The sequence below is a fragment of the Chamaea fasciata genome, unplaced genomic scaffold (genome assembly GCF_029207755.1).
Source record: "Chamaea fasciata isolate MVZ Bird 193981 ecotype frontalis unplaced genomic scaffold, bChaFas1.0.hap1 SCAF_4, whole genome shotgun sequence".
In the NCBI taxonomy this organism is placed as follows: Eukaryota; Metazoa; Chordata; class Aves; order Passeriformes; family Sylviidae; genus Chamaea; species Chamaea fasciata.
In genome coordinates, this window is record NW_027094089.1 from 64,784,156 (window position 1) to 64,806,518 (window position 22,363).

The 22,363-nt window shown below is 40.4% G+C and overlaps 1 protein-coding gene across 1 annotated transcript in view; it reads right to left on the reverse strand.

Annotated features, from left to right (window-relative positions):
• Nucleotides 1-19,270, reverse strand: part of WDR36 (WD repeat domain 36) — a 33,875-nt gene extending 14,605 nt beyond the window's left edge. Inside the window, exons 1-15 of the mRNA XM_066182518.1 lie at nt 19,099-19,270; nt 15,311-15,411; nt 14,704-14,821; nt 13,688-13,820; nt 12,799-12,853; nt 12,078-12,210; nt 10,988-11,163; nt 10,377-10,497; nt 8,940-9,005; nt 7,922-8,005; nt 6,337-6,491; nt 5,079-5,193; nt 3,682-3,847; nt 3,294-3,402; nt 2,453-2,532 (exon numbers count right to left, since the gene is read on the reverse strand). Coding sequence (XP_066038615.1) covers nt 2,453-2,532; nt 3,294-3,402; nt 3,682-3,847; nt 5,079-5,193; nt 6,337-6,491; nt 7,922-8,005; nt 8,940-9,005; nt 10,377-10,497; nt 10,988-11,163; nt 12,078-12,210; nt 12,799-12,853; nt 13,688-13,820; nt 14,704-14,821; nt 15,311-15,411; nt 19,099-19,270 — 1,784 coding nt within the window. The remainder of the gene's footprint in view (nt 1-2,452; nt 2,533-3,293; nt 3,403-3,681; nt 3,848-5,078; nt 5,194-6,336; nt 6,492-7,921; nt 8,006-8,939; nt 9,006-10,376; nt 10,498-10,987; nt 11,164-12,077; nt 12,211-12,798; nt 12,854-13,687; nt 13,821-14,703; nt 14,822-15,310; nt 15,412-19,098) is intronic.
• Between the last annotated feature and the right edge of the window lie 3,093 nt (nt 19,271-22,363).

A 22,363-nucleotide genomic window follows, 5' to 3' on the forward strand; every position in this document is an offset into this window, starting at 1 on the left:
CATCTATTTATGACAATCCTTACCTGCAACTGAGAAATCCTGTTCAATATATTTACCACAAAGATCTCCAAGATGAATTTAACAAGAAATTGAGTTTTTCTACTTATTGAACTTAAATCATGATTAAAATTACAAGCTTGGGGGAAGGAGGGATCAACCTACTACAGGAAATAGGACAGTTATAATTTTTACACAAAAAGCTAAATGAATCCTGCCTTGGGGCTGAAGGCATCTACCTTTATGCTTCCTGCCTAACTGCAAAACTAAGACAATGGAAAGTATAATGTTGAGCTCACATTTAAGAGGTCTCTTATGGTGTTTTTTCTTAAGTGCTCCATCCAAACTACGAACAGTCAGCACACACCCCTGATTCCTCAATTTGTCTATGCAAGCTGCTTGTAAATTTCTTTATACAAATTTGTAAATATTTTCCAGTTTTAAAAAAGCCCTATGTTAAAAACACACACTAGGAAGACATGCATTACATTATATAAGGACAGCTAAGCACCACTCCCAAGGAAAAACAAATGTCCAGTTAATAGATACCACCATTATAGACAGATACAGACCATTTATTAAAGTCAGTTGGTTATTTTTGTAATGATGGATTCTAGAAATATGTTTTTGATCTTTTTATAAGAACAATATCAAAGCTGAGGCTTTAGAACACACAGTTCATGAGATTTTTTTTCTATTTATGAGCCACAGAGATAAAACAAGCATCAGGCCTTTAATTAAAAGCCGTTCCTCTTTTTCAATATATTCCTTTGCCTATACTTATGGGAAAACCTTGCCTTTATATACTGGAAGAATAATTTAACCAAATTACATTTAAAACCAGGGTTTGTAATTTACCTGCCTAGATTTCAGCTGGACCCAAATTTCAGAGACAAGAGACAAAATATTTAATTTTTCTAGATGTAAAAGAGAACTACTGTCAGACTCCTTTTAAAAACATTATAAATAGATCCTATAAATAGATTCTTATTGCAAAGTATTGTGTTACTGAAGAAATGAAGAACAGAAAAAACTGACATTAATTAATGCTGCAATTTTTTGTAGGCATATTATTTTGCAAGAGAAAGAGTGCTAGAAAGATGAAGACCAGAGTGCTAATTTCCTTCCCATTTATACTAGAAAGAAGACAGTTAGTGTCCATCCTGTCCTCTTTTAGACTAGTGGCTGTCATCATGAAAAAACAGGCTAATTGTTTGTTGAGATGCAATGCACTTCTGGTAGTAAAATGAGAACTTTTAGAGTATACAAAATTATTTACCATACCACATCAAAAAAAAAATCAAACCAAATAAAACCTTTCAATTCCAAGCACAACCACCAGAGATGCAGACTGCACAGCACTACCTTAGATTACAAAGAAAAATCTATCCGATGTGCTGCTGAAAGAACGCACTGGCAGAACGCAAAGTTACTTCTCATCTTGTTTTTTCCTGGGCTCCTGAACTTCTTGTGTGCATTTGCCTACTTCTCAGCCAAACTTTATTCTGGGAGAAGAGTGGATCACAAGAGAGTATTTTTGGCAGTTGCAAGTACAAACAAATGAAAAATATAACTGATGTAAAGACATACTGTGTTATTAAAATGAACATAAGTGAAAACAGGCTTCTCTTTACAAAACCAACTGGAGTACTGCATCCAACTCCGGGGCCCCCAGCACAAGACACACATGAAGTTAGAGCAGCTCCAGGAAAATGAGTGAAGGCCTGGAACACATTTCCTATGAGGGAAATGAGAGAGCCGCGGAGTTCTTCGCCCTGGAGAACAGAAGGCTCTGGGGGGAACAACCTTGTGGCCTTTCAATACTTAAAGGGAGCTTACAAGAAAGATTGAGAGAGGCTTTTTAACAGGGCCTGCAGTGACAGGACAAGGGGCAGCAGCTTTGAACTGAAAGGCCATGGGTTTAGATTGGATGTAGGGTAGAATTTTTTATGATGAGGGTGGTGAGGCACTGGAACAGGTTGCATAAACAAGTAGTGTATGGCTCAGCCCTGGAGGTTTTCAAGGCCAGGCTGGGGCTCTGAGTAATCTGACCTAGTGAGAAAAGCTCCTTTTCACATCAAGACAGTTGGATTACATCTTTGCTTCCAACACCAACCACTCTGCGATCCTGTGAACACTCCAGCATATCACAGTGCAATTCAACTTAAGCAATTTTTCCCTTTAGATTATAGTGCTGCTTCCAGACAAAGAACAAATTCATACTACATGGAAATTCCAGGTGTCATCAACAGATCTTCAGGACAGTGTTATTCTGTAGACTCAGAAAACACATGCATTGCTAGCACTGGACACAATTAAAATAGTGGGCAAAGTTGTTATATCATGTGCAACTTTGAAGATCACATCTAGTGACAGATAATCAAGCCAGAAAGCTTTCTGCCATTTATCAGAAAGGGGATTATTTCTTCTGCTGTATGTTTTCAAACTGACTCACCATCCAGAGGGAAGGTCCCAAGTCTTAATGGAACAGTCCATTGATGAAGTTATCAGCCAGCGACCATCAGGACTGAAAGTCTAAAATAAAATAGTCAATTTAATAGCACAACCAATAAGCCAGACCCCACAGGAGGCCCTGCCAAGATTAGACTGCTCCCTAAAATCTGGGTGAAATGGTATAGCCATAAACCAAAACTGACAATACACTACTGAAAGTGAGGAAAGAACAAAACCAGAAGCTTTTTAAGAACAGATTCAAACATAAAACACAGAACATATCTCACTGTTGGTCAAAGCACTTCAGTCGTCACTTTTATGTTCATGCTGGAAACCTACATCTAAGCAGGAAGTTGAGTAAGTCAAGTAAATACCTTTCCAGCAGCATTTATAAATAAATTTGAAGCTAAAAAGTATTTCAATGAATACTACAATGAACTATTACCTAAGACGTAAATAAGGAATTATCAATGTTCTGCATAATCTCAGACATGTTTTCAGCTTGCTCATCTTTTCTATAGACACAGCTAAGACTTCTGCACAATTTTGCTCCTCAACATGGTTTTCATTAATCCCAGTGCTTTGTTTCATTTGACCCCCAAATCAGCTTGTTGCAAAGTAATAGTTAAATCACAAAGTGCATTAAAAAACAGATAGCAATTTGAACACTTTATATTTCTAAACTAACATGCTAGAAGTGCTGTAGAGCTGAACCACAGCTTTACTGTTCACAGCTGAACATAATACCCAGTGATTTAATACATACAGAGAAATCCACCATCAGTAAAATCTGTTAGGTATCTGTGCCTGTCACCTGTTAGAGAAAATGAGTTAACAATTACCATGTCATTAATCTGTCCATGGTGTCCTGAGAATGTCCTGACAATCTTCCTGGTTTCTATATCCAAAACACTAATAGTGAAGTCATCAAAGGCAATTCCCAGAATACCACTGCCAAGAAACAACAACACACGATAGGGAATACTCAAGAGACAAAAAATAAAAACATCCTAACATAGCTCAAAGTATCTTTTATCCTAAAAATAACAAATGCTACATTCTTTCAGTCTAATAAAATGTCTTGTCATCCTCTGTCTACCAGTCAGTTGTATTTCAAAGCATTAGAAATATAAATTCTAATATATTCTAATTAAGAATACTGGTTGCCTTTCTAGATAAGTATGCTCACCAACCAATATACACACGAAATAACTTTAGTTTCTTTCTTACCTGTCTCTGTGAAGCAGAATTCCACTTGGAGAAGAAGAAAGTTCAGTGGAATAAACCAGATCTTTCATTTTGAATTTCCAAAATTTAATTAATCCTTCACTTCCAGCGCTGATTACCAGCTGGTTCAATCCATCCACTGCTACCCCTCTAATGGCCCCTTCATGTGCTGCAAATCAAGAGAAAAGGGTATTATTCCAGAACTTAAACTTAGCACAGGAATCAGCTGAATGCCAAACACTATTTTGTTTATCTTTGCCTGACTACAGTGAATGATCAGCAAGCATATGACAATTTGAAAGTCATTTGACAAGATGCTCCAGCATTTTAAGTTTTTTTTATCTCTACAAAAACCAAACTGATTTCAAGTAAACACCTAGAATACAAGTAAGAAGTGCAACTGAAGCTGAGTGTTAGCTCTTATTTCTGCTTTCGGTCTGGGGAACTTTTTGTGATTGTGAGATTTAAGGGACTTCTTGAATCACTTAAGGAATGCCTCCAAGAGGACCTACCACTCTAGACAAAATTTACAGCTTCAGTTCAGGCACCAAGTCTGGGAGTTTTCCAAAGCCACTTCACGCTACAGTGTAAAGACAAGACACAGCTCCACTGGTTTTGGATCGATTTTATTTCTTAATCTATACCTAAAGCTACTGGCCAGTAAGCAAAGTTAGAAAATTCATCCCTCTATCAACCAACGATTTTATAAAAGGACTACTTCATGTTTGCTGAGCTGGATGGCTTTTAGAAATCCAGTAAGTCTTAAAGGCTCATCAGGACTCTTTCTTTGTTTCTAAAACAAAAAATTCAGATCATGAGTGCCAAAAAAACACGCATGAGAGTACGACATGAAATATGTATGTGTGCAACTTTAAAAAGAAATGTCAGAGCACTGTCACATTACATCCTAAATTTACAGCTGGGTAATTAAAAATAACACTGTATGCAAAGAACTGGACTTGCTTAGGACTTCAATCTTCCACTCACGTGAAACATTCTTTCATTTCTAAGCATTTCTAAGCAGAGGGCACAAAACAGATGGGAAAATGTATTTAGAGACAGAACCCTCTAAAACAAGAAGCTGAGTACTGGAAGTATGACTATCTCAAAAAGAGTGGAGGCCAGAGCATCTCACTTCAGTGCTAATCATTTTGCTAACTGACAATTTTGTGTTAAATAAAACCAAGGATATGTTAACATTAAAGCTGTTAAAATTATCACAGATCCTGTCCTTCAAGTCAGGTTTCTGACTGCAAGATAGGATGGTGCAGCATAATTAGAAAAGCTGAAATGCATCCCAAATTCAACTCAGAGCCTACATTAAATTTTTATGATGACAGAACATCAGGTGACTGCTGTTTTGTTAAGCACCAGTATTTTGGAAGTTTAGGAGCTCTTACCTGTTTCTTCACCATAACGCCCTCTGTGAATGCCAGACTGCATGTTATACACATCTACCTGTCCAGTTGACATCCCAATTACAGCAAAGTTACCACACGAGGTAATGTCAACTGCCTTTCAAGGAAATAAATAAAAAAAATGAATCAACAAAACAAAGCACATATGGAAACCATTCTTTAGGTTTCTACCAATCAGCGAAGCTGTTAGAAGGTACACAGCATATTGGGAATACAAAACACTAACATGTTCTTTGAGGAAACTTGCACAGAACAAACAAATTAGATCTCAAGAAAGCAGAGGGAGAAGCTCTTTAAATGAGCAAAGACTCAACATGTAAAAAATATGGCAATGCTTGGTTACAAAAGATAACAAAATCCTAGCTTAGTGACATCCATCAGAAGCCATAGGTAATAATATCAACACTGTAAATTAAATAATAAAGATATCCACAAATTCAGTTCCTAAGACAAAGTGTAAGCATGGCAACTGCATGCCTCTTTCAATGGCCATGTTACCAATACCCTCCCAAATTAGGGTGAGATGACACTGAATTTAAATAGGAAGAAACAAAGAAACAGTGGTCTAGATGCCTTTGGAAAGGTACAGTCCAAATAATCTTGCCGTCAAAAGAAAACTCGGTATTTACAACTTAATTTATCTAACACCTAACAACTAATCATAATGTCAAAAAAACATGTATCATAAGACATAAGAATTGCATGAACCCCTAGCAAATGAGGTGTGCCACAGTAATTCCTCCTTTAAAAAGCTGGTAAACCTAAGCAAACATTTGTATCTCCATCACTGTGTGTTTGACACAGTGTCATTGTGTCCAGCTCAAATTGGAAAGGATTTTTGAGGTAATATCCTTCTTGCAATTTGGAAATACACTTCCCTATACTGCCAAAAAAAGGACAGACTCTTCAGCAATCTGCATTCTCAGGATAAGTTAATCATCACAGGCATACAGACAACTCTACATTGCTGTGAAAGACTAAAGTAAATACCAACCACCTCTCTAAGCCAGAAAGTTAGTGCACTTAAGCTGAATGCTTAGGGAAAAAGAAAAATTTTTCATAAGACCATAAGCATTACAAATCAGCTCACTGGACACATTGAGCCAGCAGAAAGCACTCTGCAAGCAACTAAAACACATCTAGACCATGTTTTTTCATTCTAAGCATTGTATCTGTACCAACAGGAATCAAAAGAGCATACAGTGTGAATCTGAAGAAATCCTACCCTAAATAAACTTACTGTTGCATATATGTCAACAGGTGTGTGTTTGCTAAATTCTTCTGGCCTCAGTTTGTGAGCTCCCATGGAGGTTTTCTGATAGTTCCACGTTGTACAGGTTATATACCCCTGATGGCAGGCAACAATACCATCCCAGTCACTCTGATGTGCCACTTCTGCAAGGTAACACAGAGTCCTTATAGAAACAGTGGTTCTAACGTCAAACATAAGCTCTCCTGATATTTTAAAGTACCTTTAGACAGAACAGTTCATTCTCGTTGCACACTCAAAAGGCTACCACCCAGAAAAACTGCTGGGCAAACAGTTGTGCATATGTAGTGTAACTAAAATGTTAACAACAAAACCCCAAGCATTGTTTTGTACGTTATGTGTCTTTGCATATTTTAGTCTCTGCAGGTGGAAATGCATATTTCAATGTAAATGTTTTAAACTAGTTTGAATGGTTTAGATTGCTCAATCGGTACATATTTCCAGCTCAGTGACTTTAACTTTTTCTTCAGCTGCTGAAGCACCAGAAGACACCAGATAAAGTCAGGTTTAAGAGCTATATCTGCTACACATAGCAAAATACTTCTTTTGCATTTCCAGGAAAATTGTTTATCAAAAGCTCAGTATCCAAACTTTGTAGTCAAATATAATATATGGGGATCTAAATAATGAGCAAACATGATTTTTTTTTTCTGGAAATTTAGAAAAATTGAGAGCCTGAAACTGGGTATTTCTAGAACTTCAAAGATTAAAACAAGATACAAACAGGTTCGCTTAACTAAACAAAGAGAAAAAAGAAAACAACTCTAAAATGTACTTAAATAAATGGAGGTTTTATGTCTTCAAATGCAGGCAGCTCTAATATTAATTTTAAGATTAAGTAAATTTAAATATAAATCTTAAAAATATACATAAATACTTATAACAAGCATGTACAGACAGTCTGTATCACAGAAGTCAAATGGCTCCACAAAATTGTAAATCCAGATCTTTCAACATGGGAAACAATAAATCATCCTCAGAAGAGAACGTAGCTACACTTTTGACAAAACAGATTTCAAGCTCTGAAGAGGAGGTCATTAATTTAAAGAAGCACATTTTGAAGAAGCAAAGATAATTGTAATTCTGCTTAAAGAAGATAGATTCATTATTCGCATGCTGAATTACAAATGAATGGATTACTTGAAATTCAGCTTTAGAAAGTGACTCATAAGTGTACTGAGGACTCAAAATCCACTGTAACTGTAACTAAGATTTCTTCAGCTGACAAAGATCTTCATCCTCCACCTAGCTGCTGGTTCTCCAGCCTGAAATAATATGTACATCTGTAGATTTTGGCTCCTGTGCAAGAGATTTTCAAGCCAAGAGCCAGATAAAGACACTTTAATATAAAATGCTCTTTTAGAAATATTGGAACAGTCTACCAAGTCAAACGCCATTTCAAACCGTCACTTAGTAGCTCATGAAAGGCCATAGAATAATCTAGATATAGCATGTGCTTCTAAAGCAATAATGTTTTGAGGATTAAAAAATGAAATGAACACATGAAGATAATGTATTCACATTTAGTCTGTAATCCATGTCAAAGACCACTTACCTGAAGCAAAGGATGTAATCGGTGGAAGTGCCATCGTATCCAGCTTAAGGCCTTTCTTTTTGGATTTCTTTTTATTAATTGAACCTTAAAAATAGACATTAACGGTCTCAGTCTCATTGTTAGAACTGAGAATAAAGGTTTAAAAAGGACTGTTAATAAAATGTAAAGCTTCTTTGAAATTTAGGAACATATGGCTTAAATAAACACATCACTATTCCCCAGGTTTGTAGAGCTAAGAACACTTATAGTTTCTGTAAAAATTCATGCAATCCTGAGCAAATCATCAGCCTTTTACATTCACAGCTCTGAATTCACTACTCAATCTACTTGTTCCAAGACCTTGTGCCAAACTCCTGAGGCAGAGGTTCCCCCCATCACAGCTAAAAACATGGTCCCATGGACATGACTCTACAAAGCAACAAACAGCACCCAGACCTTTCAATAACCAAAGGATCTTGAATTTCAAATTTATGTCCAAATTAATTTTTATGCATCTTTTCAAACAGTTCCAAATTCATATATAACAACATAGACATATACTTAAAACTAAGAGTTATTTTAGTCTTTCTGATCCTTGCTCTCCCAAATGAAAGTGTTCCTTAACATAGCATGATTTATAAGACGTGTTTAAGTCAAACTCTACACTAAATCAAAGGAACTCAAGCCAAGAAACATGAATTGTCTAATAATTTAGTCAATTGAACAAAACAGAAATAGGGTGAAAAGATGCAATTACATATGCTGAAATGTCAGCTATTATTTTACACATTTTTAATACAAAAATCATGCATAGTGTTTCCCACAGTGAAGTAACATACACTGCTATGATCAAGAATCACGTTTTTAAAGCATAAACAAATTGGAGAGTACACTCACTGCAGGAAAAACTGAGTTTGCAAAATAACTAAGGTAATTAGCTTTTATAGACCATTGAAGTGAAAATAAGGCCTGCCAAATGTTTACATAAATGCTTTTTGGGACTTCTTTTCACCTGTGGTTTGTACTTTGACTTACTTACCACGTCCTAAGCTTTTATTGAACTTTTCATGGACTGTTGAAAAAGATTGCAATGTTCCATCTTGACCTAAGAAAGTATTAGCACAGAGCAGTGAAGAGCAAAAATCAACTTCACTTAAAAGATATTTGAGTGAGAAAAGTAAAAAATAAGCAATAAGCAACTTAAAACACTATAAGGTATTCACTAAAAATTCTGGTCCAAGAATAAATACAGATACACTCTAAGTAGTAGAACTAATGGAGCATAATTTTCTATGGACTATACCCCATTCCTACAACTCTGCCCCACACATGATCAGAATGACCCCTGTTCACAGACATCTTTTCCATGTTCAATTCTTCTGACTCTGTAATGTCCATAACCTTAATGAAATTTCATGAAGTTAATTTGAGGAGATTCTTCTTCTAAGGAAACCAGCAGCCCATGAAAGGCAACCCTAATTCATTTCCGCTGCACAAAGTTTTACCACCCTTTCAGAAAGGAGTGTTGAGAGTTAGTCTCATCAGATCTCAAAGGTTAAGACCCTTTTCATTGTAAGGGCTCCCTCTGTGCTCTTTCCACTGCAAGAGCAAATGTGAAGATTTGTTAAGCAACACTTGATTGATATTGTGGTTTGTCTGGTGTGAGCTGAAATACAGACAATAACTCATTACATGAATGTAAGTCACTAGCTGGATGACCAGCAAGATATTTTCGTACAGATAGTGTAATGTAATGTTTTTGAAAGTAGCTCATATAGACAATTAATTACTTAAGACTAATTAGAGACTAGGTGGTGAGTCTCTATCATCCCATCCATCACTCAAGTGGTCTGGGGTAGAACACGCTGCGTCTAGCGCTTCCGTTTCCTAAGGGGTGTCTTTAAATATGCTAGTTTCTAAGGAAGGGTAGTCACTTACGCATTTTTATACTTTTAGATTAATATCTCAGTAAAAAGCAACCTTGAAACTATATATGAGATAGAAATAAGCTGTAACAAATTACAAAGACAGTGCAAGCCACAAAGCTTGATCAAACTAGTGGAAAAAATAGGTACTAAAAATTAGTTACTAAATGCATTATGCTGCTTATTTTTCCCCTACGACAACCAAATTTCTTGAGTTGTTACAGGTTTCATTCTGATCAGCTAATACTTACTCAAAAGATAATAAAACCATATTTATTCATCAAATATACAAATATGGATGATAAGAGCAGGTCTTTTGCTACTCTGCTTTCAAGTACTCTTCAGCTTACTTGCTGATGATGTTTGTTACCCTAGGGAAACATTCATTTCCTACTAGAGTAGGAAAACTCTAGTGAAACACTTTGTTACAGTAATAAATTACACTGTTAACTACTTACTGTAGTAGTATGGAACTACGTACTTACACTTAGCTCTGTACGTTTTCTTTATCACAGCAAGAAATGAGACTGAAAAAGAATGGAGATTCATACCTGCACTAAGAATTTGCTTTCCATTTTGCCCATGATATCTGATTTTTGTTGGCGGTGCACTATGTCCCATTCGGCTTCTCAATACGCGACCTGTACCACCAGGTCCATCAAAAATCCAAACCTGCACCCCAAAATAAGCAGAAAAACCAGGCTGATAAACCCTGCCGTGCCAATAATTGCACTTCTTGTCAGCTGAACACGGGTATTTGAGAGTTGGTGCAGCACAATGGCTTCACACTCTGGCTTTCATCCTTAACCCTAAAACTTCCTAACTTTCTATCACATCACCTGATTTGCTTCCTGCTGTTCATTCTGCCCCTTCACCAAAACCTCGTGGCACAAGAGGACATGCAGCACAAGGGACTTCTATCAACAGCAACTGCTTGCGATCAAAAACATTATGAAAATGGGTCAAGATTTAAGAAAATACTGGGATATAAAGAGTGGTTCTGGAAAAGAGGATCCAAAGCTTTGTTCTTCAAGGGTACTACAAAGCAGGAAATGAAGCAATGACAACAAAGCAGCCAATATTTGAACCACAGTCTGCTACAGTCTAATTGAGACCAGCAACCTGAGTTTTGTTCTAGAGAGCAGCAGCAATTGTAACTCACCCGTAGAGCATTATCAGCACCATTAGTAATAAGAAGTGGCTCTCCAGGGACAAATGTCATGCCAGCTACTGCTGTTGAATGGGCATCTTGCATTTGACACATCAGTTTCTTCTCTTCCAGATCCCACAAAGCAATGTGTCCAGCTGGGCTACCTGCTGCCATTACTGGGTGTCCATCTAAAATTTCAAATGGTTTGCTTATTGACATTAAGCTCATCCCTACTGACTTGTCACATCTTAAAACTGATGCTAGAAAAGTCCATAATCACAAGGAAAAAGAAATCTCAAGTTGATGCTAGTAATAATAAAGGTTTTAACAGAAATATTGTAGCATGTCAATCAGAAAAGAAATAAAACTCACTGATAATAAAAATAGGACAATTTCAAATCAGGTAACAACAAAATCTCTAAATCCAGCAATCAGAGCTAGAGGTTTTGCTTGAAAGCACAATAGATACTGGCACAAAAAGGCTCTCTTCCTACTTCTCACAAGTCTTTCCTCAGTTTTCTCCAGTAGCATTCTTCCTCAACAGGGTCTGCATTCAATCTATATTCTATTAAGATTTGCAAGATTATTCAGATGAGAGATTAGATTCAGTATCAAAAGCTCTGTAGGCAGGATCAACACTAAAGTAACTAGCTTTAATGATTAGGACATGTTTGTTAGAATGTAAGTTAAGATTCCCCCGTAACATTGATTCAGTATTCACCCAACTATTAACATTCTAACATTGTTGGGGGAGGAAAGACACTGCTGAGAAGTAGGTTTGGACACTAAAGCAAGATGTTCGGACTACAAAACCTCTGACTATTGTCTACTGTGTTAGCTCTTGGCACACTGTAAACAAACTTTTCAAGTATGCTTCCTGTGCACTAAGAACACAAGAAAATGCTATAAAACAGCTAGCATGATGAAGATGCATGATATCCCTTACTTATTGCTTCCTTTTCTAGATTACCTTCAGCCTTTGAAAACTAAAACTCTCAGCACAAATTTGATTATGAAATGTTTTATCATAAACTATTTTCCTCTATTCCACTTAGTGTTAGTGCTCTCAAACATATTTTCACTAAAAAACACTAAAACTTACCTGTACGAAAACATATTTTTGTGATGGGACCCCAGTCCTGTTGGAATTTCATCAGAGTTTCATCATACTTAATATTATGTACAATAATATGACCAGATACAAGGCCAACAGCAACAACATCCACTGCTGGAGCCTGCAAGAAATGAAAAAAAATCTGTTTCCAGAAGCTTGGACTCCTTTGAAAAACAGATCACATGAAGTGTCCAGCAGCTCTGGAAGACCATTATATACCCTGCCACACTCCCCCACATATTTACAAGCTTTTCCTGGACAACTGCTGACTGTTTTCACAGCTGCAATCAATGCTACAAGTAAATTCTAACTTACTTTTATATATAAAAAAAGTTAAAGCAAATACCATTACAAAATCTTTTACTGAATCAATAAAATCTACATTTTATCAAACTCCAAAGTAAAATGGATTTGGCAAAAAACTACCGGTGTAATGAAACTTCATGATACACACGCATCTTGAAAACTGTGAATTCACAACATCATTCAGTGAAGACTATAGATGTGATGAACACAAAACAGAAAAGATACTACATGCAACAGAACTAGGAATAAAGGAAGAGCAGATAATAAACCTCCGGTCATAAGAGGGTTACTACAATTACCCGAGAGAATACACTCCATCTTCACTGTTGTAAGTTAAAACAACATTTTGCCTGCTGTTCTTGACCAGTTACATATAAAAACAAAAAATAACAAAAATACTAACTTGTTCAAGAGTTGTGACTGCTAAGCCCCATCCTGGAAATGAGTACAAGAGTTTGCTGTAAAACAAACATAAAAAATACATAAATCAATTAACCCTTGGGCGTTTTCCATGACACAATGGTTGTTTTATATGTACTTACACAGAAAAGTACATCACCTTTCTGCTCTTGTAAGTCAGATAAAAGGAATAAAAAAGCATGTGATACTAAGAAGTAAGGTTAAAAAAAAAACTTATGACTAAATTTTATTGAAGAGGCTAGTGTTGTGCATTAATACCACAGTGGTGACAACACTACATGCCATGAACATATGAAACAAAAGAAATATCAGCGGTATCATGGCAAGCTGAGTTAGGAGAATGAAACATCGAATTATGCAAGCTGACTTAAAAAATATTTGCAGTATGAACATTAACATGCAGTGAAGCTCACTGTACCTATAACTTTCATGATTTAAAAAAGCAGCTGCTCATGGTAGGAATGAAACACTGACATTGTGAGTGATGATCTACTGGGACATGCTCAGAGACAACTGCATGTCTACATATCTCTTATCTAACGCTCAAATGCTAGTAATTACCTCCAGTCCACCTGCCAGCACTTCCTTGGACCCACAACAACCAAAAAAGTCAAGCTTGGAAGATGGGACACAGGATGCCTGAACATGCTTTTACTATTATTTCAATAGCTTTCATGGGAAAGCTATATGATTCCAAGAAATTAAAAAAAAAATAAAAATTCCTGAACAACCCCAGACATTTTGCAAGGAGAGTAAACAACACGCAACCTGAAAGGCATCAGCATTCAGGGAGCAGCAGCATTCTTTATTCCTGGAGATACACCAACTCAAAACCTGTGCCAATACTCAGTATCAAGTATCAAGAATCTTACTTTGATCTTATATTCCATAGTTGCAAGGTTCCTTGTTCACTCCCAAGGAGAATTTTATTCAGATAGGTGCTGGGATGCAGAAGTGCAGAAACTGCAAAAGTGGCTTTATCAAAATCTATTTGAAGATATTCTTCTGCAACAACAGTAAGAAACAGTGTTAGTGTGGCTACACCTACAAATTTGCAGGCTTGTCATCCCTTCGCAAATGTAAAAGCAGGATGGATGTTTAACTCTGCAAATCCTGCAACTGGTGTTTTTTATATTAAAGGATTAACTCGTGTAACAGAAGAGGCTAAACTTCTTTACATTGTAACATCTGTTGGTTTGAAGGCATGTTTTTTCCCAGTAAGTCTATCCACTACAACAATACTGGCAATACCACATTGATTTGTATCTTCCTGAGGGATTCCTGCTCCTGCCTGAGCAAAACACCTCATCTGATTAGCATGCCTTTTGTTTGTTACAGCAGTTCTAAATTTCTAAAGCCTGGTTACAGACACTCTTGACAACCAGCATGAAGAGAATAACACTGGTCACACCAATGAATGCTCTCTGAAGAAAAATGTTTCGGGCACTGAAGCACAATTTCACAAAGCACTTGACAACTGCATGAGAAGATGCTGACACAAACAAAAAGATTATTCATTAGAATTTAGTTGTACCCAGTCTGGTAAATATCAAAGAATTACAGGAATTCAGAAACTATGCCAAAGCTGCTCTATGACAGTCTTTACGAGAAAATGGAACACTAAAATGTGATTTTCGTAAAATCATTCCCTCTTTTACATCTCCACGGAACCTTACTGGGCCTCTGCACATGGTATAGTATCCATTCATGAAGCATTACTGCAGGATTAGGACTTCAGATCACCAATTAAGTAGCACAATCACTGAAGAATTTTCTTTTTAAGAATAAACTACTTCTGAACATGTGCACTTAAAAAAACCCCTTCTTAAATTACTGAATGTCTAACAGTGCTATCCTACATAGCAGCAACAAAAATACAATCTCTCACCTTCTGACTGTATATTCCAAACAATAAGAACATTATCAACATCCACAGAGATGACATGATCACCAAAAGGCTGTAGAAGGTGTATCCTTGCCTTGTGGCCTTCATAGGTATGAACCACCTATAATTTCAAAATAGAAATGCTTCCAATAAGTTGCTACGGTAGAATAACAAGCTAACATAATATTTAAGGACAGCTAACAGAAGTCAGCAACAAGTTCAAATAAAATTCATGGAAAGACCACACAACTTGAAGTGCAAGATAGATAACTGATATTTAAAACTGTTTGCAAAAAACATGCCACCTAAGGAATTTTAATTATTTATTTTCAATTAATTTAGCTTACGTGAATTGATGATTTAAAAAGAAAAAATTTAAATAGCTACCTTATCATTGTAATTAATATGCAAAACACAGTTCAGCATTATGGAATTTGCTCTTACATTCTCCCAGTTTAAGCTTTTATTCCTCATTCTACAGTTTGTTTCCCTAAAACCAAAGGTAGCAAACAGCTACAGAAAGAGCCATTTGTAGAAAATTAACTGCCTTGATCAACAAACACTACACAACGGCTTTGTACTACTGAGAAATAAGTAAGTTAATAGGAACCTCTTTGTTCCTGGCAAAAGCATGGAGAATATTGTCGTATGAAGCAAATATCAGCATGCGATCTGCTGCCAAACATGCGATGTCTTGTGGCAAAGTATTACCTGTTGATCAAACAAAAGAAAAGTTAAACAAGTTTCAGGCTCCTAACAAGAGAGAAAGCTTGACAGTGCATTTCTTTTGCATGGTGACCCACAAAGAAAGCCCTCTGGTCAAACATTATGTTGAATTTTAGAAAAATGCACACATTTCAGGAGAATGCAAATATTACTACAGAACACTACACCAGTAACAACATCATAAGTAACATAAGACTGGTAGATTAGAAGGTCATTCTTTTGAAAAACACTTAATAATAAATTAGTGATCTATCTCTATAAGTAAAGGTACACATTAGCTTTGTGAGAGCTGGAAACACAGATGATAAATCAAAGTCTCAGCATTAGCAATGCTTATTAGATTAAGTCATTCTGCAGGCCTGGGAGTTAGTGTCCCACTCCTGCACCTGATGACATTGAGAATTTAATGCTCTAAGAATACATCTTATTCCCCACCTCATGACTGGTTCAGAAATAGTATCTAATACCGGGATATTTACTGTCATAGCCCAAAAAGTAAAAAGAGTCAAAGTTACCAAATGGTAGAAAAATGGAAAAAACCCCAAAAACCTATAGGGAACAATACTCTCAATCCAAGGAAATATAAAAATATAAATTACAGCACTTTACACTTCTGCAGAGAAACATCAGGTCTGCACCTATGATACAAACTAGCATGGTCACACAGCAGCCTTTCCTACAAAGGTGCTTTGTGCTGTGAATTATTAGCAGACACAAAGAAAACTGCACCCTCTGCTGCACTGCAGCACAGGTTCAAAGGAGGAACTAAAATAAGAACGTAAAATAAGATTGCACTATATGAGGTTTCATTTGTTTGAGAGACTGAGGCTTACAACCAGGTTCAGATACCCGGTACTCCACAGGAGCTTTATGCAAGGCTGCTTAGGCTAAGACAGTTTTAGGCAGACCCAAATTAAAAAGTTCAGAGCACCAATCACATAACATCAACAAATGAACAGCACTGTAAAAAGAGAGGCACAGCATTCATTTTTTTTCAATCACAATTTTGTATGTCAACTCTCAGTTTCTCAAAAATCTTAGATGATTACATATGTAAGAAGATGTAGCCCACTGTAGAACAGAACATGCAATGTTTTTATGATTTTGCAAGATGAAAACAAAGTTAATGTGTTTACAGCCTTAAAAATGCATAGCTGATATTCTAAATCTAGTCCTGGTTGTGTGACATTTATTCTCAAGTTTACAGATGCTCTGTTAATAAAAAATACTTATATTTAATATCTCTGCAAAAATTTTGTGATACACAGAAGTAAAGCCCCTACTTTCCAAGACCACGTGCATCCCTCTGAATCATCCAAGTGTCACGTGAAAGGGACCTTTGGAAATCAACTGGTTCAACATCCCATCAGCTCTTCACAAAGTTTATCACGAGTACCAGACTGGGTTAGCTGCAGCTGTGCCCAGTTGAGTCTTGAACACTTCTGAGGAAGGAGCTCTGCTCAATGTCTACACTGTACCAAGTTACCTCTTAGGGTCATTTTCCTTATCACTGTGACCCTCTCAAGCTGCAATGTGTGTTAAGGGGGTGTTGCAATCTGCAAGGAGTGTTGCCCCTTGCTGCTCTGTCTACCACCACCACCATCAGCACAAATCCAGCCCTGCCATCCAAGTGCCCCTCAGGCAACAGCCTGCCTCTGGGTCACCCTGTATTTTGCCCTTCTTAGCATTAAGCAGATCCAGTTACTCCAGTGTCTCTTTTCATACTGCCTGCTGTAGGCCCTGACACTGTCCTGCTTCTGAGCATGCCTCCTGTAGAAAAAAGGGGTGCTGTGGAAAGGACAGAACCATACTAACAGGGTGCTGCAGTCCAGGCATTGCCTCACCAACATGAGCTTTGCCTGATCTGCCGCATGCATTCCTAATGAGACTCAATACACAGCCTGTCTTACTCACAAGTTACCGCGTTGCTGGTCTGCATTCAGCCTGGCACCAGCACAGCCCCAGCATCTTTCCAGCAGGGCGCCATGAAGCCAGTCAATTGCCAGCTTGCTCTGTCCCAGGTGCAGCAGGGTTCTGCACTCATCCTCAATGAACTTGGCAGGGCTCCTGTTGGCCCAGGCTTCAGTTTTGCAACAGCTCCCTGGACTCTTCTGGGTGTCAGCTACTCCTCCTAAACCAGCATCTTCTGCAAGCTTATCCTAGAAGTGCATGATGCCTCATCACCCAGGCTGCTGGTGATCATGTTGAAGAACGTGAGCCCTGCTGCTGACACCCGGAGTGCTTTGTCACCAGAGGTCAAATAAATCGAAGGTCAAGTCATCAATTCATCTCTTTTGTATCCACCAGTACAACCAATTCCTAACACTACCTGAAGGCATCCACATCTATTTTCTTCATGTAATTATTTTCCTCCTATAACAGTCCTCTAATAATCAAAAGAACAGCAACAAAAAAGGGATCTGAAATTAACTCAATAAATTAATAACTGAGCTTTATTTACTGTGCAATCCTTATTGGCTTAGAGGTGGTTTTAGAAGAACAAGATGGCAAGAACAGAAGGTTCTTCAAAAGCAGTCTTATTTCTAAACTGATATTCTAGATTTCTGAGACTCCTTTTAACATATTTCAGTGTAAATAATAGCAAGTACAATTTATTTTCTCGTTTTTGAGTTGAAAATGAAGTGCAGATGTCAGACATGTTTTAAAAAAAAACCACCAAAATAAGAGGAATGAACAATTTGTGCATACTTACTCACAGCAACAATACCAAGCTTCTTCACCTGCAATGAAAATGTTAAAAAGGCATTTTTAGTAATTCATTGCAATAAATTTGGTATAAACAGAAATTAAAAATTCTAGGAATTAACCTAGATCAGGCAATGAATTTGATACCTCACAAACCAGAAAAATTATTCATCCTAAGTTTAGAACACTGTCTACTGAAAAACACGAAGACAGCAGGTCAGAAGGAATGGGACAAGACATTTGCCAAAAGACAACTACTCACCAACAGTAAGTTGCGCTTCCTGATGTATTTTACCCTAATGCATAGGAAACTAAGGACATGCTAAGACACCGTGAGGAGCTTGGACACCTAAGTTTCCACATCATCTGTGCTTCTACCTTGTTTTCATTACAACCACACTGTATTCTAATTTTATCTCTGTTCACAAAGGATTTGCTTTAGCTTCAAACATCTACGGATCTCTGCCCAGCGATGATCACTACTTCAAAGGCTGTGAAGAAGACTGACAGGAGTGAACGCTAAAAGGTGCCACAGAAGCACAGGAAGATCCCTAATGTCTGCACTCCGGTGCTCACTGTACTCAGCTTAATTCTGTGTAGTGTTTCTTATACAGTGAAAGTGCTTTGACTGAGCCCAGGGAAGTCACAGTCTCCCTCTTTTGAGACATTCAAAACCCACCCAGGCACGTTCCTCTGTAACCTGCTCTAGGTGACCCTGCCTTGGCAGGGAGGTTGGTCTGGGTGATCTCCAGAGGTTCCTTCCAACCTTAAGGAGTTTATGATTCTACATCGCAAAAAACGAGTCCTTATCACAGGCTTTCATCTTGCTGAACTCGATTATGCTCATTCTCTGTTTTCACACAGGACTTTTAATAGGATCTGAATCCCTCAAAAACATAACCCTCAAAAGCTACCCAGAGCGGGTGAGCTTTGATTTATCTTGTAACGAAGGAAAAGCTTCAGAACCTGGGCGCTCGCGACGGATGGGCTGTGCCGCATCGGTAGCGCTGCTCACATGGCAGAACAAGCCCATTCCAGCCGGCCTGTTAGGCAGCATCCTCCCTCGTTCCCCCCCGGGGCACCGCCGGCTGCAGAGGCGCGGCACCGGGGCGCCGCAGCCCCGCACACGCGCCCGCATCGTGACGGCGAGGGCGGACGGGTGGAGGAGGAGGGAAGGAAGAGGCGGATCTCCCTGCACGGTCCCGGCCTTCCCACAGCCGGTCGGAGCAGGAAGGAGGCCAGGAAAAAGGAGCAGGGACCGGGACGCCGCTTACTCACATTGTAGGTATGGACGCTGCGCCCGACGGCGGCGGCCACGTAGAATTCGCGGTGGCGGCCGTGATAGCGCAAAACATGTGGGACGTGCCCGCTGAAGCGGCCGAGCACCCGGAACGCAGCGAAAAGCCCCGCGCCCTCCCGCGCCATCGTCCCGCACGTGTCCCGTCCGTGTCCGCATCCGCCCACCGGCCGCCCGCCCTCCCGCAGGAAGCGCCCGCCCGCCCGCTTCCGCCGCCCCGCCCCGCCCCGCCGTGCGCCGCCGATAACGGCCCCACGCCCGCCCGCGCCCGCTGCCGGGCGCCGCTGACCTTCGGCCGCGGCTGGCAGGCCGCGCAGGGGCGCGATGGCGCAGCGGAGCTTCACCCGCGAACTCTGCCACAAACACTCCATTACAGCCGCCACTGCGCGGATATTTTCCTTTTATTCTTCACTTTTGTATCCCCGTTTATTCTTCATTTCATTATCCCCTTTGCCCTCGCAAAGCACCAGGTCCGGTTGCGTGTGGCCCCGCCGCAGAGGCGGCAGCGGAGCGCGAGTTGAGCCCACCCTCCGATGGCGCACCCCGCGGGACGCCCGCGCTGGGGGCCTCTGAACTTCCCGAGGTGGCTGTTTTGAATTTTTTGGTGGTGGTGGTAGTGTTGGTTTTGTATGTGGGTTTGAGTTTTTTTAATAAATTATGGATGTTAAAAAAAAAAACCAAAAACCCAAAAAAACTCGCAGGATGACTCCGTTGCTATGACTGCACGGCGGACAATACAAGTGAAGTCCGGCGGAGGAGGCAAAATGAAAAGCTGCGCCACCCCCAGGCCACCTATCCCAAGTTGTTGTAGCTTCTCCACACCGCCATCAGCTCCCGGGCTTTGCTCTTGTCGCACGGGGCCGGGCTTGACGTCCCGGCGGCGCTCCCGGTGCTGTCTCCGGGGCTGTCCCGCTGCGCTATCCCAGTACGCTCCTGCGAGGCGCAGAAGCCGGGGCAGTGGTGCTTCAGGACGAACCGGGTGACGCGCCACACCTCTGGCCGCTCCCCGCATTCCTGTGCCCGCTCCAGGAGGCATTCCAGCAGCCGGCCCGCTCGCTCCGCCCGCCTGGAGTCCTGCGAGCAGACGGGCGGTCAAGATTCTTAACTCCTTTTCCCTTCAGCGCCTCTCCGCGCATCCTTAAAAAGAGGCTGCCCATCCACTACCTCCCGCTCCTCATCCTTGCCCCCTTCTCCCCGCTTTCCCTTCTTTTCCTGCCTTCCCCTTCCCCTCACTTTCCACTCCTCCTCTCTTTTCTCCTCCTCCCCTCCTCCTTCTTTTCCCCCATACCCTTCCCCCAGTCCCTCAGACCTCTTTCTCCCTTTCTTGTCTCCCTCTTCCTTTTTTTTTTTTTTTTTTTTTTTTTCCTGGAATGGGAATGCCACCTAACCACCGGGAAGTGCACGGACCGGTGCGAACCTCGGACTGGTGCTTGCCCGCCGGCTCGGAGGGCGCGTCCTCGCAGGTGTGAAAATCGAGTTGTAGCTCCTGAAGGGAAACAACACGGGATGCTCATTAGAGCCACGTCCCACGGGGTCGCCTTCGCCGGCTGCCAGCCAGCCTCGGGGACCCCGTTATAGACATCCCTCCTGCCTCGCCGCCCCGCGCCGCCCCGCGGGGGCTACGCAGAGTGTGGGCAGCTGCGGGAATTGGCGGGCGGCCGTGCGGGTCAGCCGCTCCTGGGCTGCGCTGGGCAGCTCCGGGCTGTGATGCCCGAGCCAGCGGCAGGGCTGCCTTCCCCGAAAAACGCTGCCTGGTCTTTGCGCTAAGGGCCGGCTGCACGTGTGAACCCTCCGCGTAGCTTCTAAACCATTTATCACCTTTGCAACCGTGACACCATCTTCAGCGTCGGTGAAGCATTATACAAGCGACTTTCAGTCCTACGGGTCTGCAAAGCGCTGGGAAGGGTCGGGTAGAGCTCTGGCAGCAGCCGCCCTGGCTCCTGCTCTCCGTCCCTGCCAGTCCCAGCTTCAGCGAAGCACATTTTAGGAAGGTCGCCAGAAGAGAGCTGGACGTAACTTCAAGGTCCTGTTTCACAGGTACCGGTTTGCTAAACTAGCCAACTCCCGGCTTGCTAACCGAGATTTTCAGAAAGTAGCTGCCGGTGGTCAAGAATAAAAACGTGAAGGCAGTGCCGTCCCGACAGTTTCCCTCCGATGCCACCAGAGAAAGCACCAACCTCTTGTGTAAAGGTTATGTCTGCATCCAAAACGTTTAGTAGATCCTCTTGTATCTTGCCGTGGTTACAAAGGCTGAAATTGTAGGTGGATCCCCACGATAAGAAGGTGATCTGAAGAAAGATGATCAAGCTACAAAGGACTGTGTAAGAAAAAGCCAAAGGTTAATTATACTGCACCGCTACGTAACCCGACAAGGCACAGAATGTCTTCTCAGGAGAGGAATTCCCATGCTTCAGAAGCACTAGAGAAACTGGTTGGTTACCGTTGTAATTATCCATGGTGTCTTTACACGTTGTTTTTCTCCTCCCGGGCTTCAGATCATTGCTGGCTTCATATATGTACCTGTACGCCTACGGAAATGAAGGTTTCCAATTCCATAACCGGGGCTCATTTGGACGTGTCTTGCACCTCTTTCCAGAACTGTAAATAATTATTACTCAGCCTTGAAGTTGTGTCATTGATTCGAAAATAAAACCGGGATAACGAATAATAATCAAAGGCATCGTCCAAACCCCAACCGAAACAAGAGAAAACACAAAAGCTTTGCAACAGACAATCTTACTTGAAACAAGTGTGAGTAGCCCTCCCCATAACCACGTGGGGTGCAACTTCAGCGGGAGCTGTTGCAGTAAAACCCGTATTTCTCTTAAAGGTGAGAAAATAAACTGGCACCTGCAGAGGGTCTGCCGGGGGGTGGGCGTGCATACCCTCCACAATGAGGTTGCAGGGACATCTTCAGTGCAACATTTTAACACA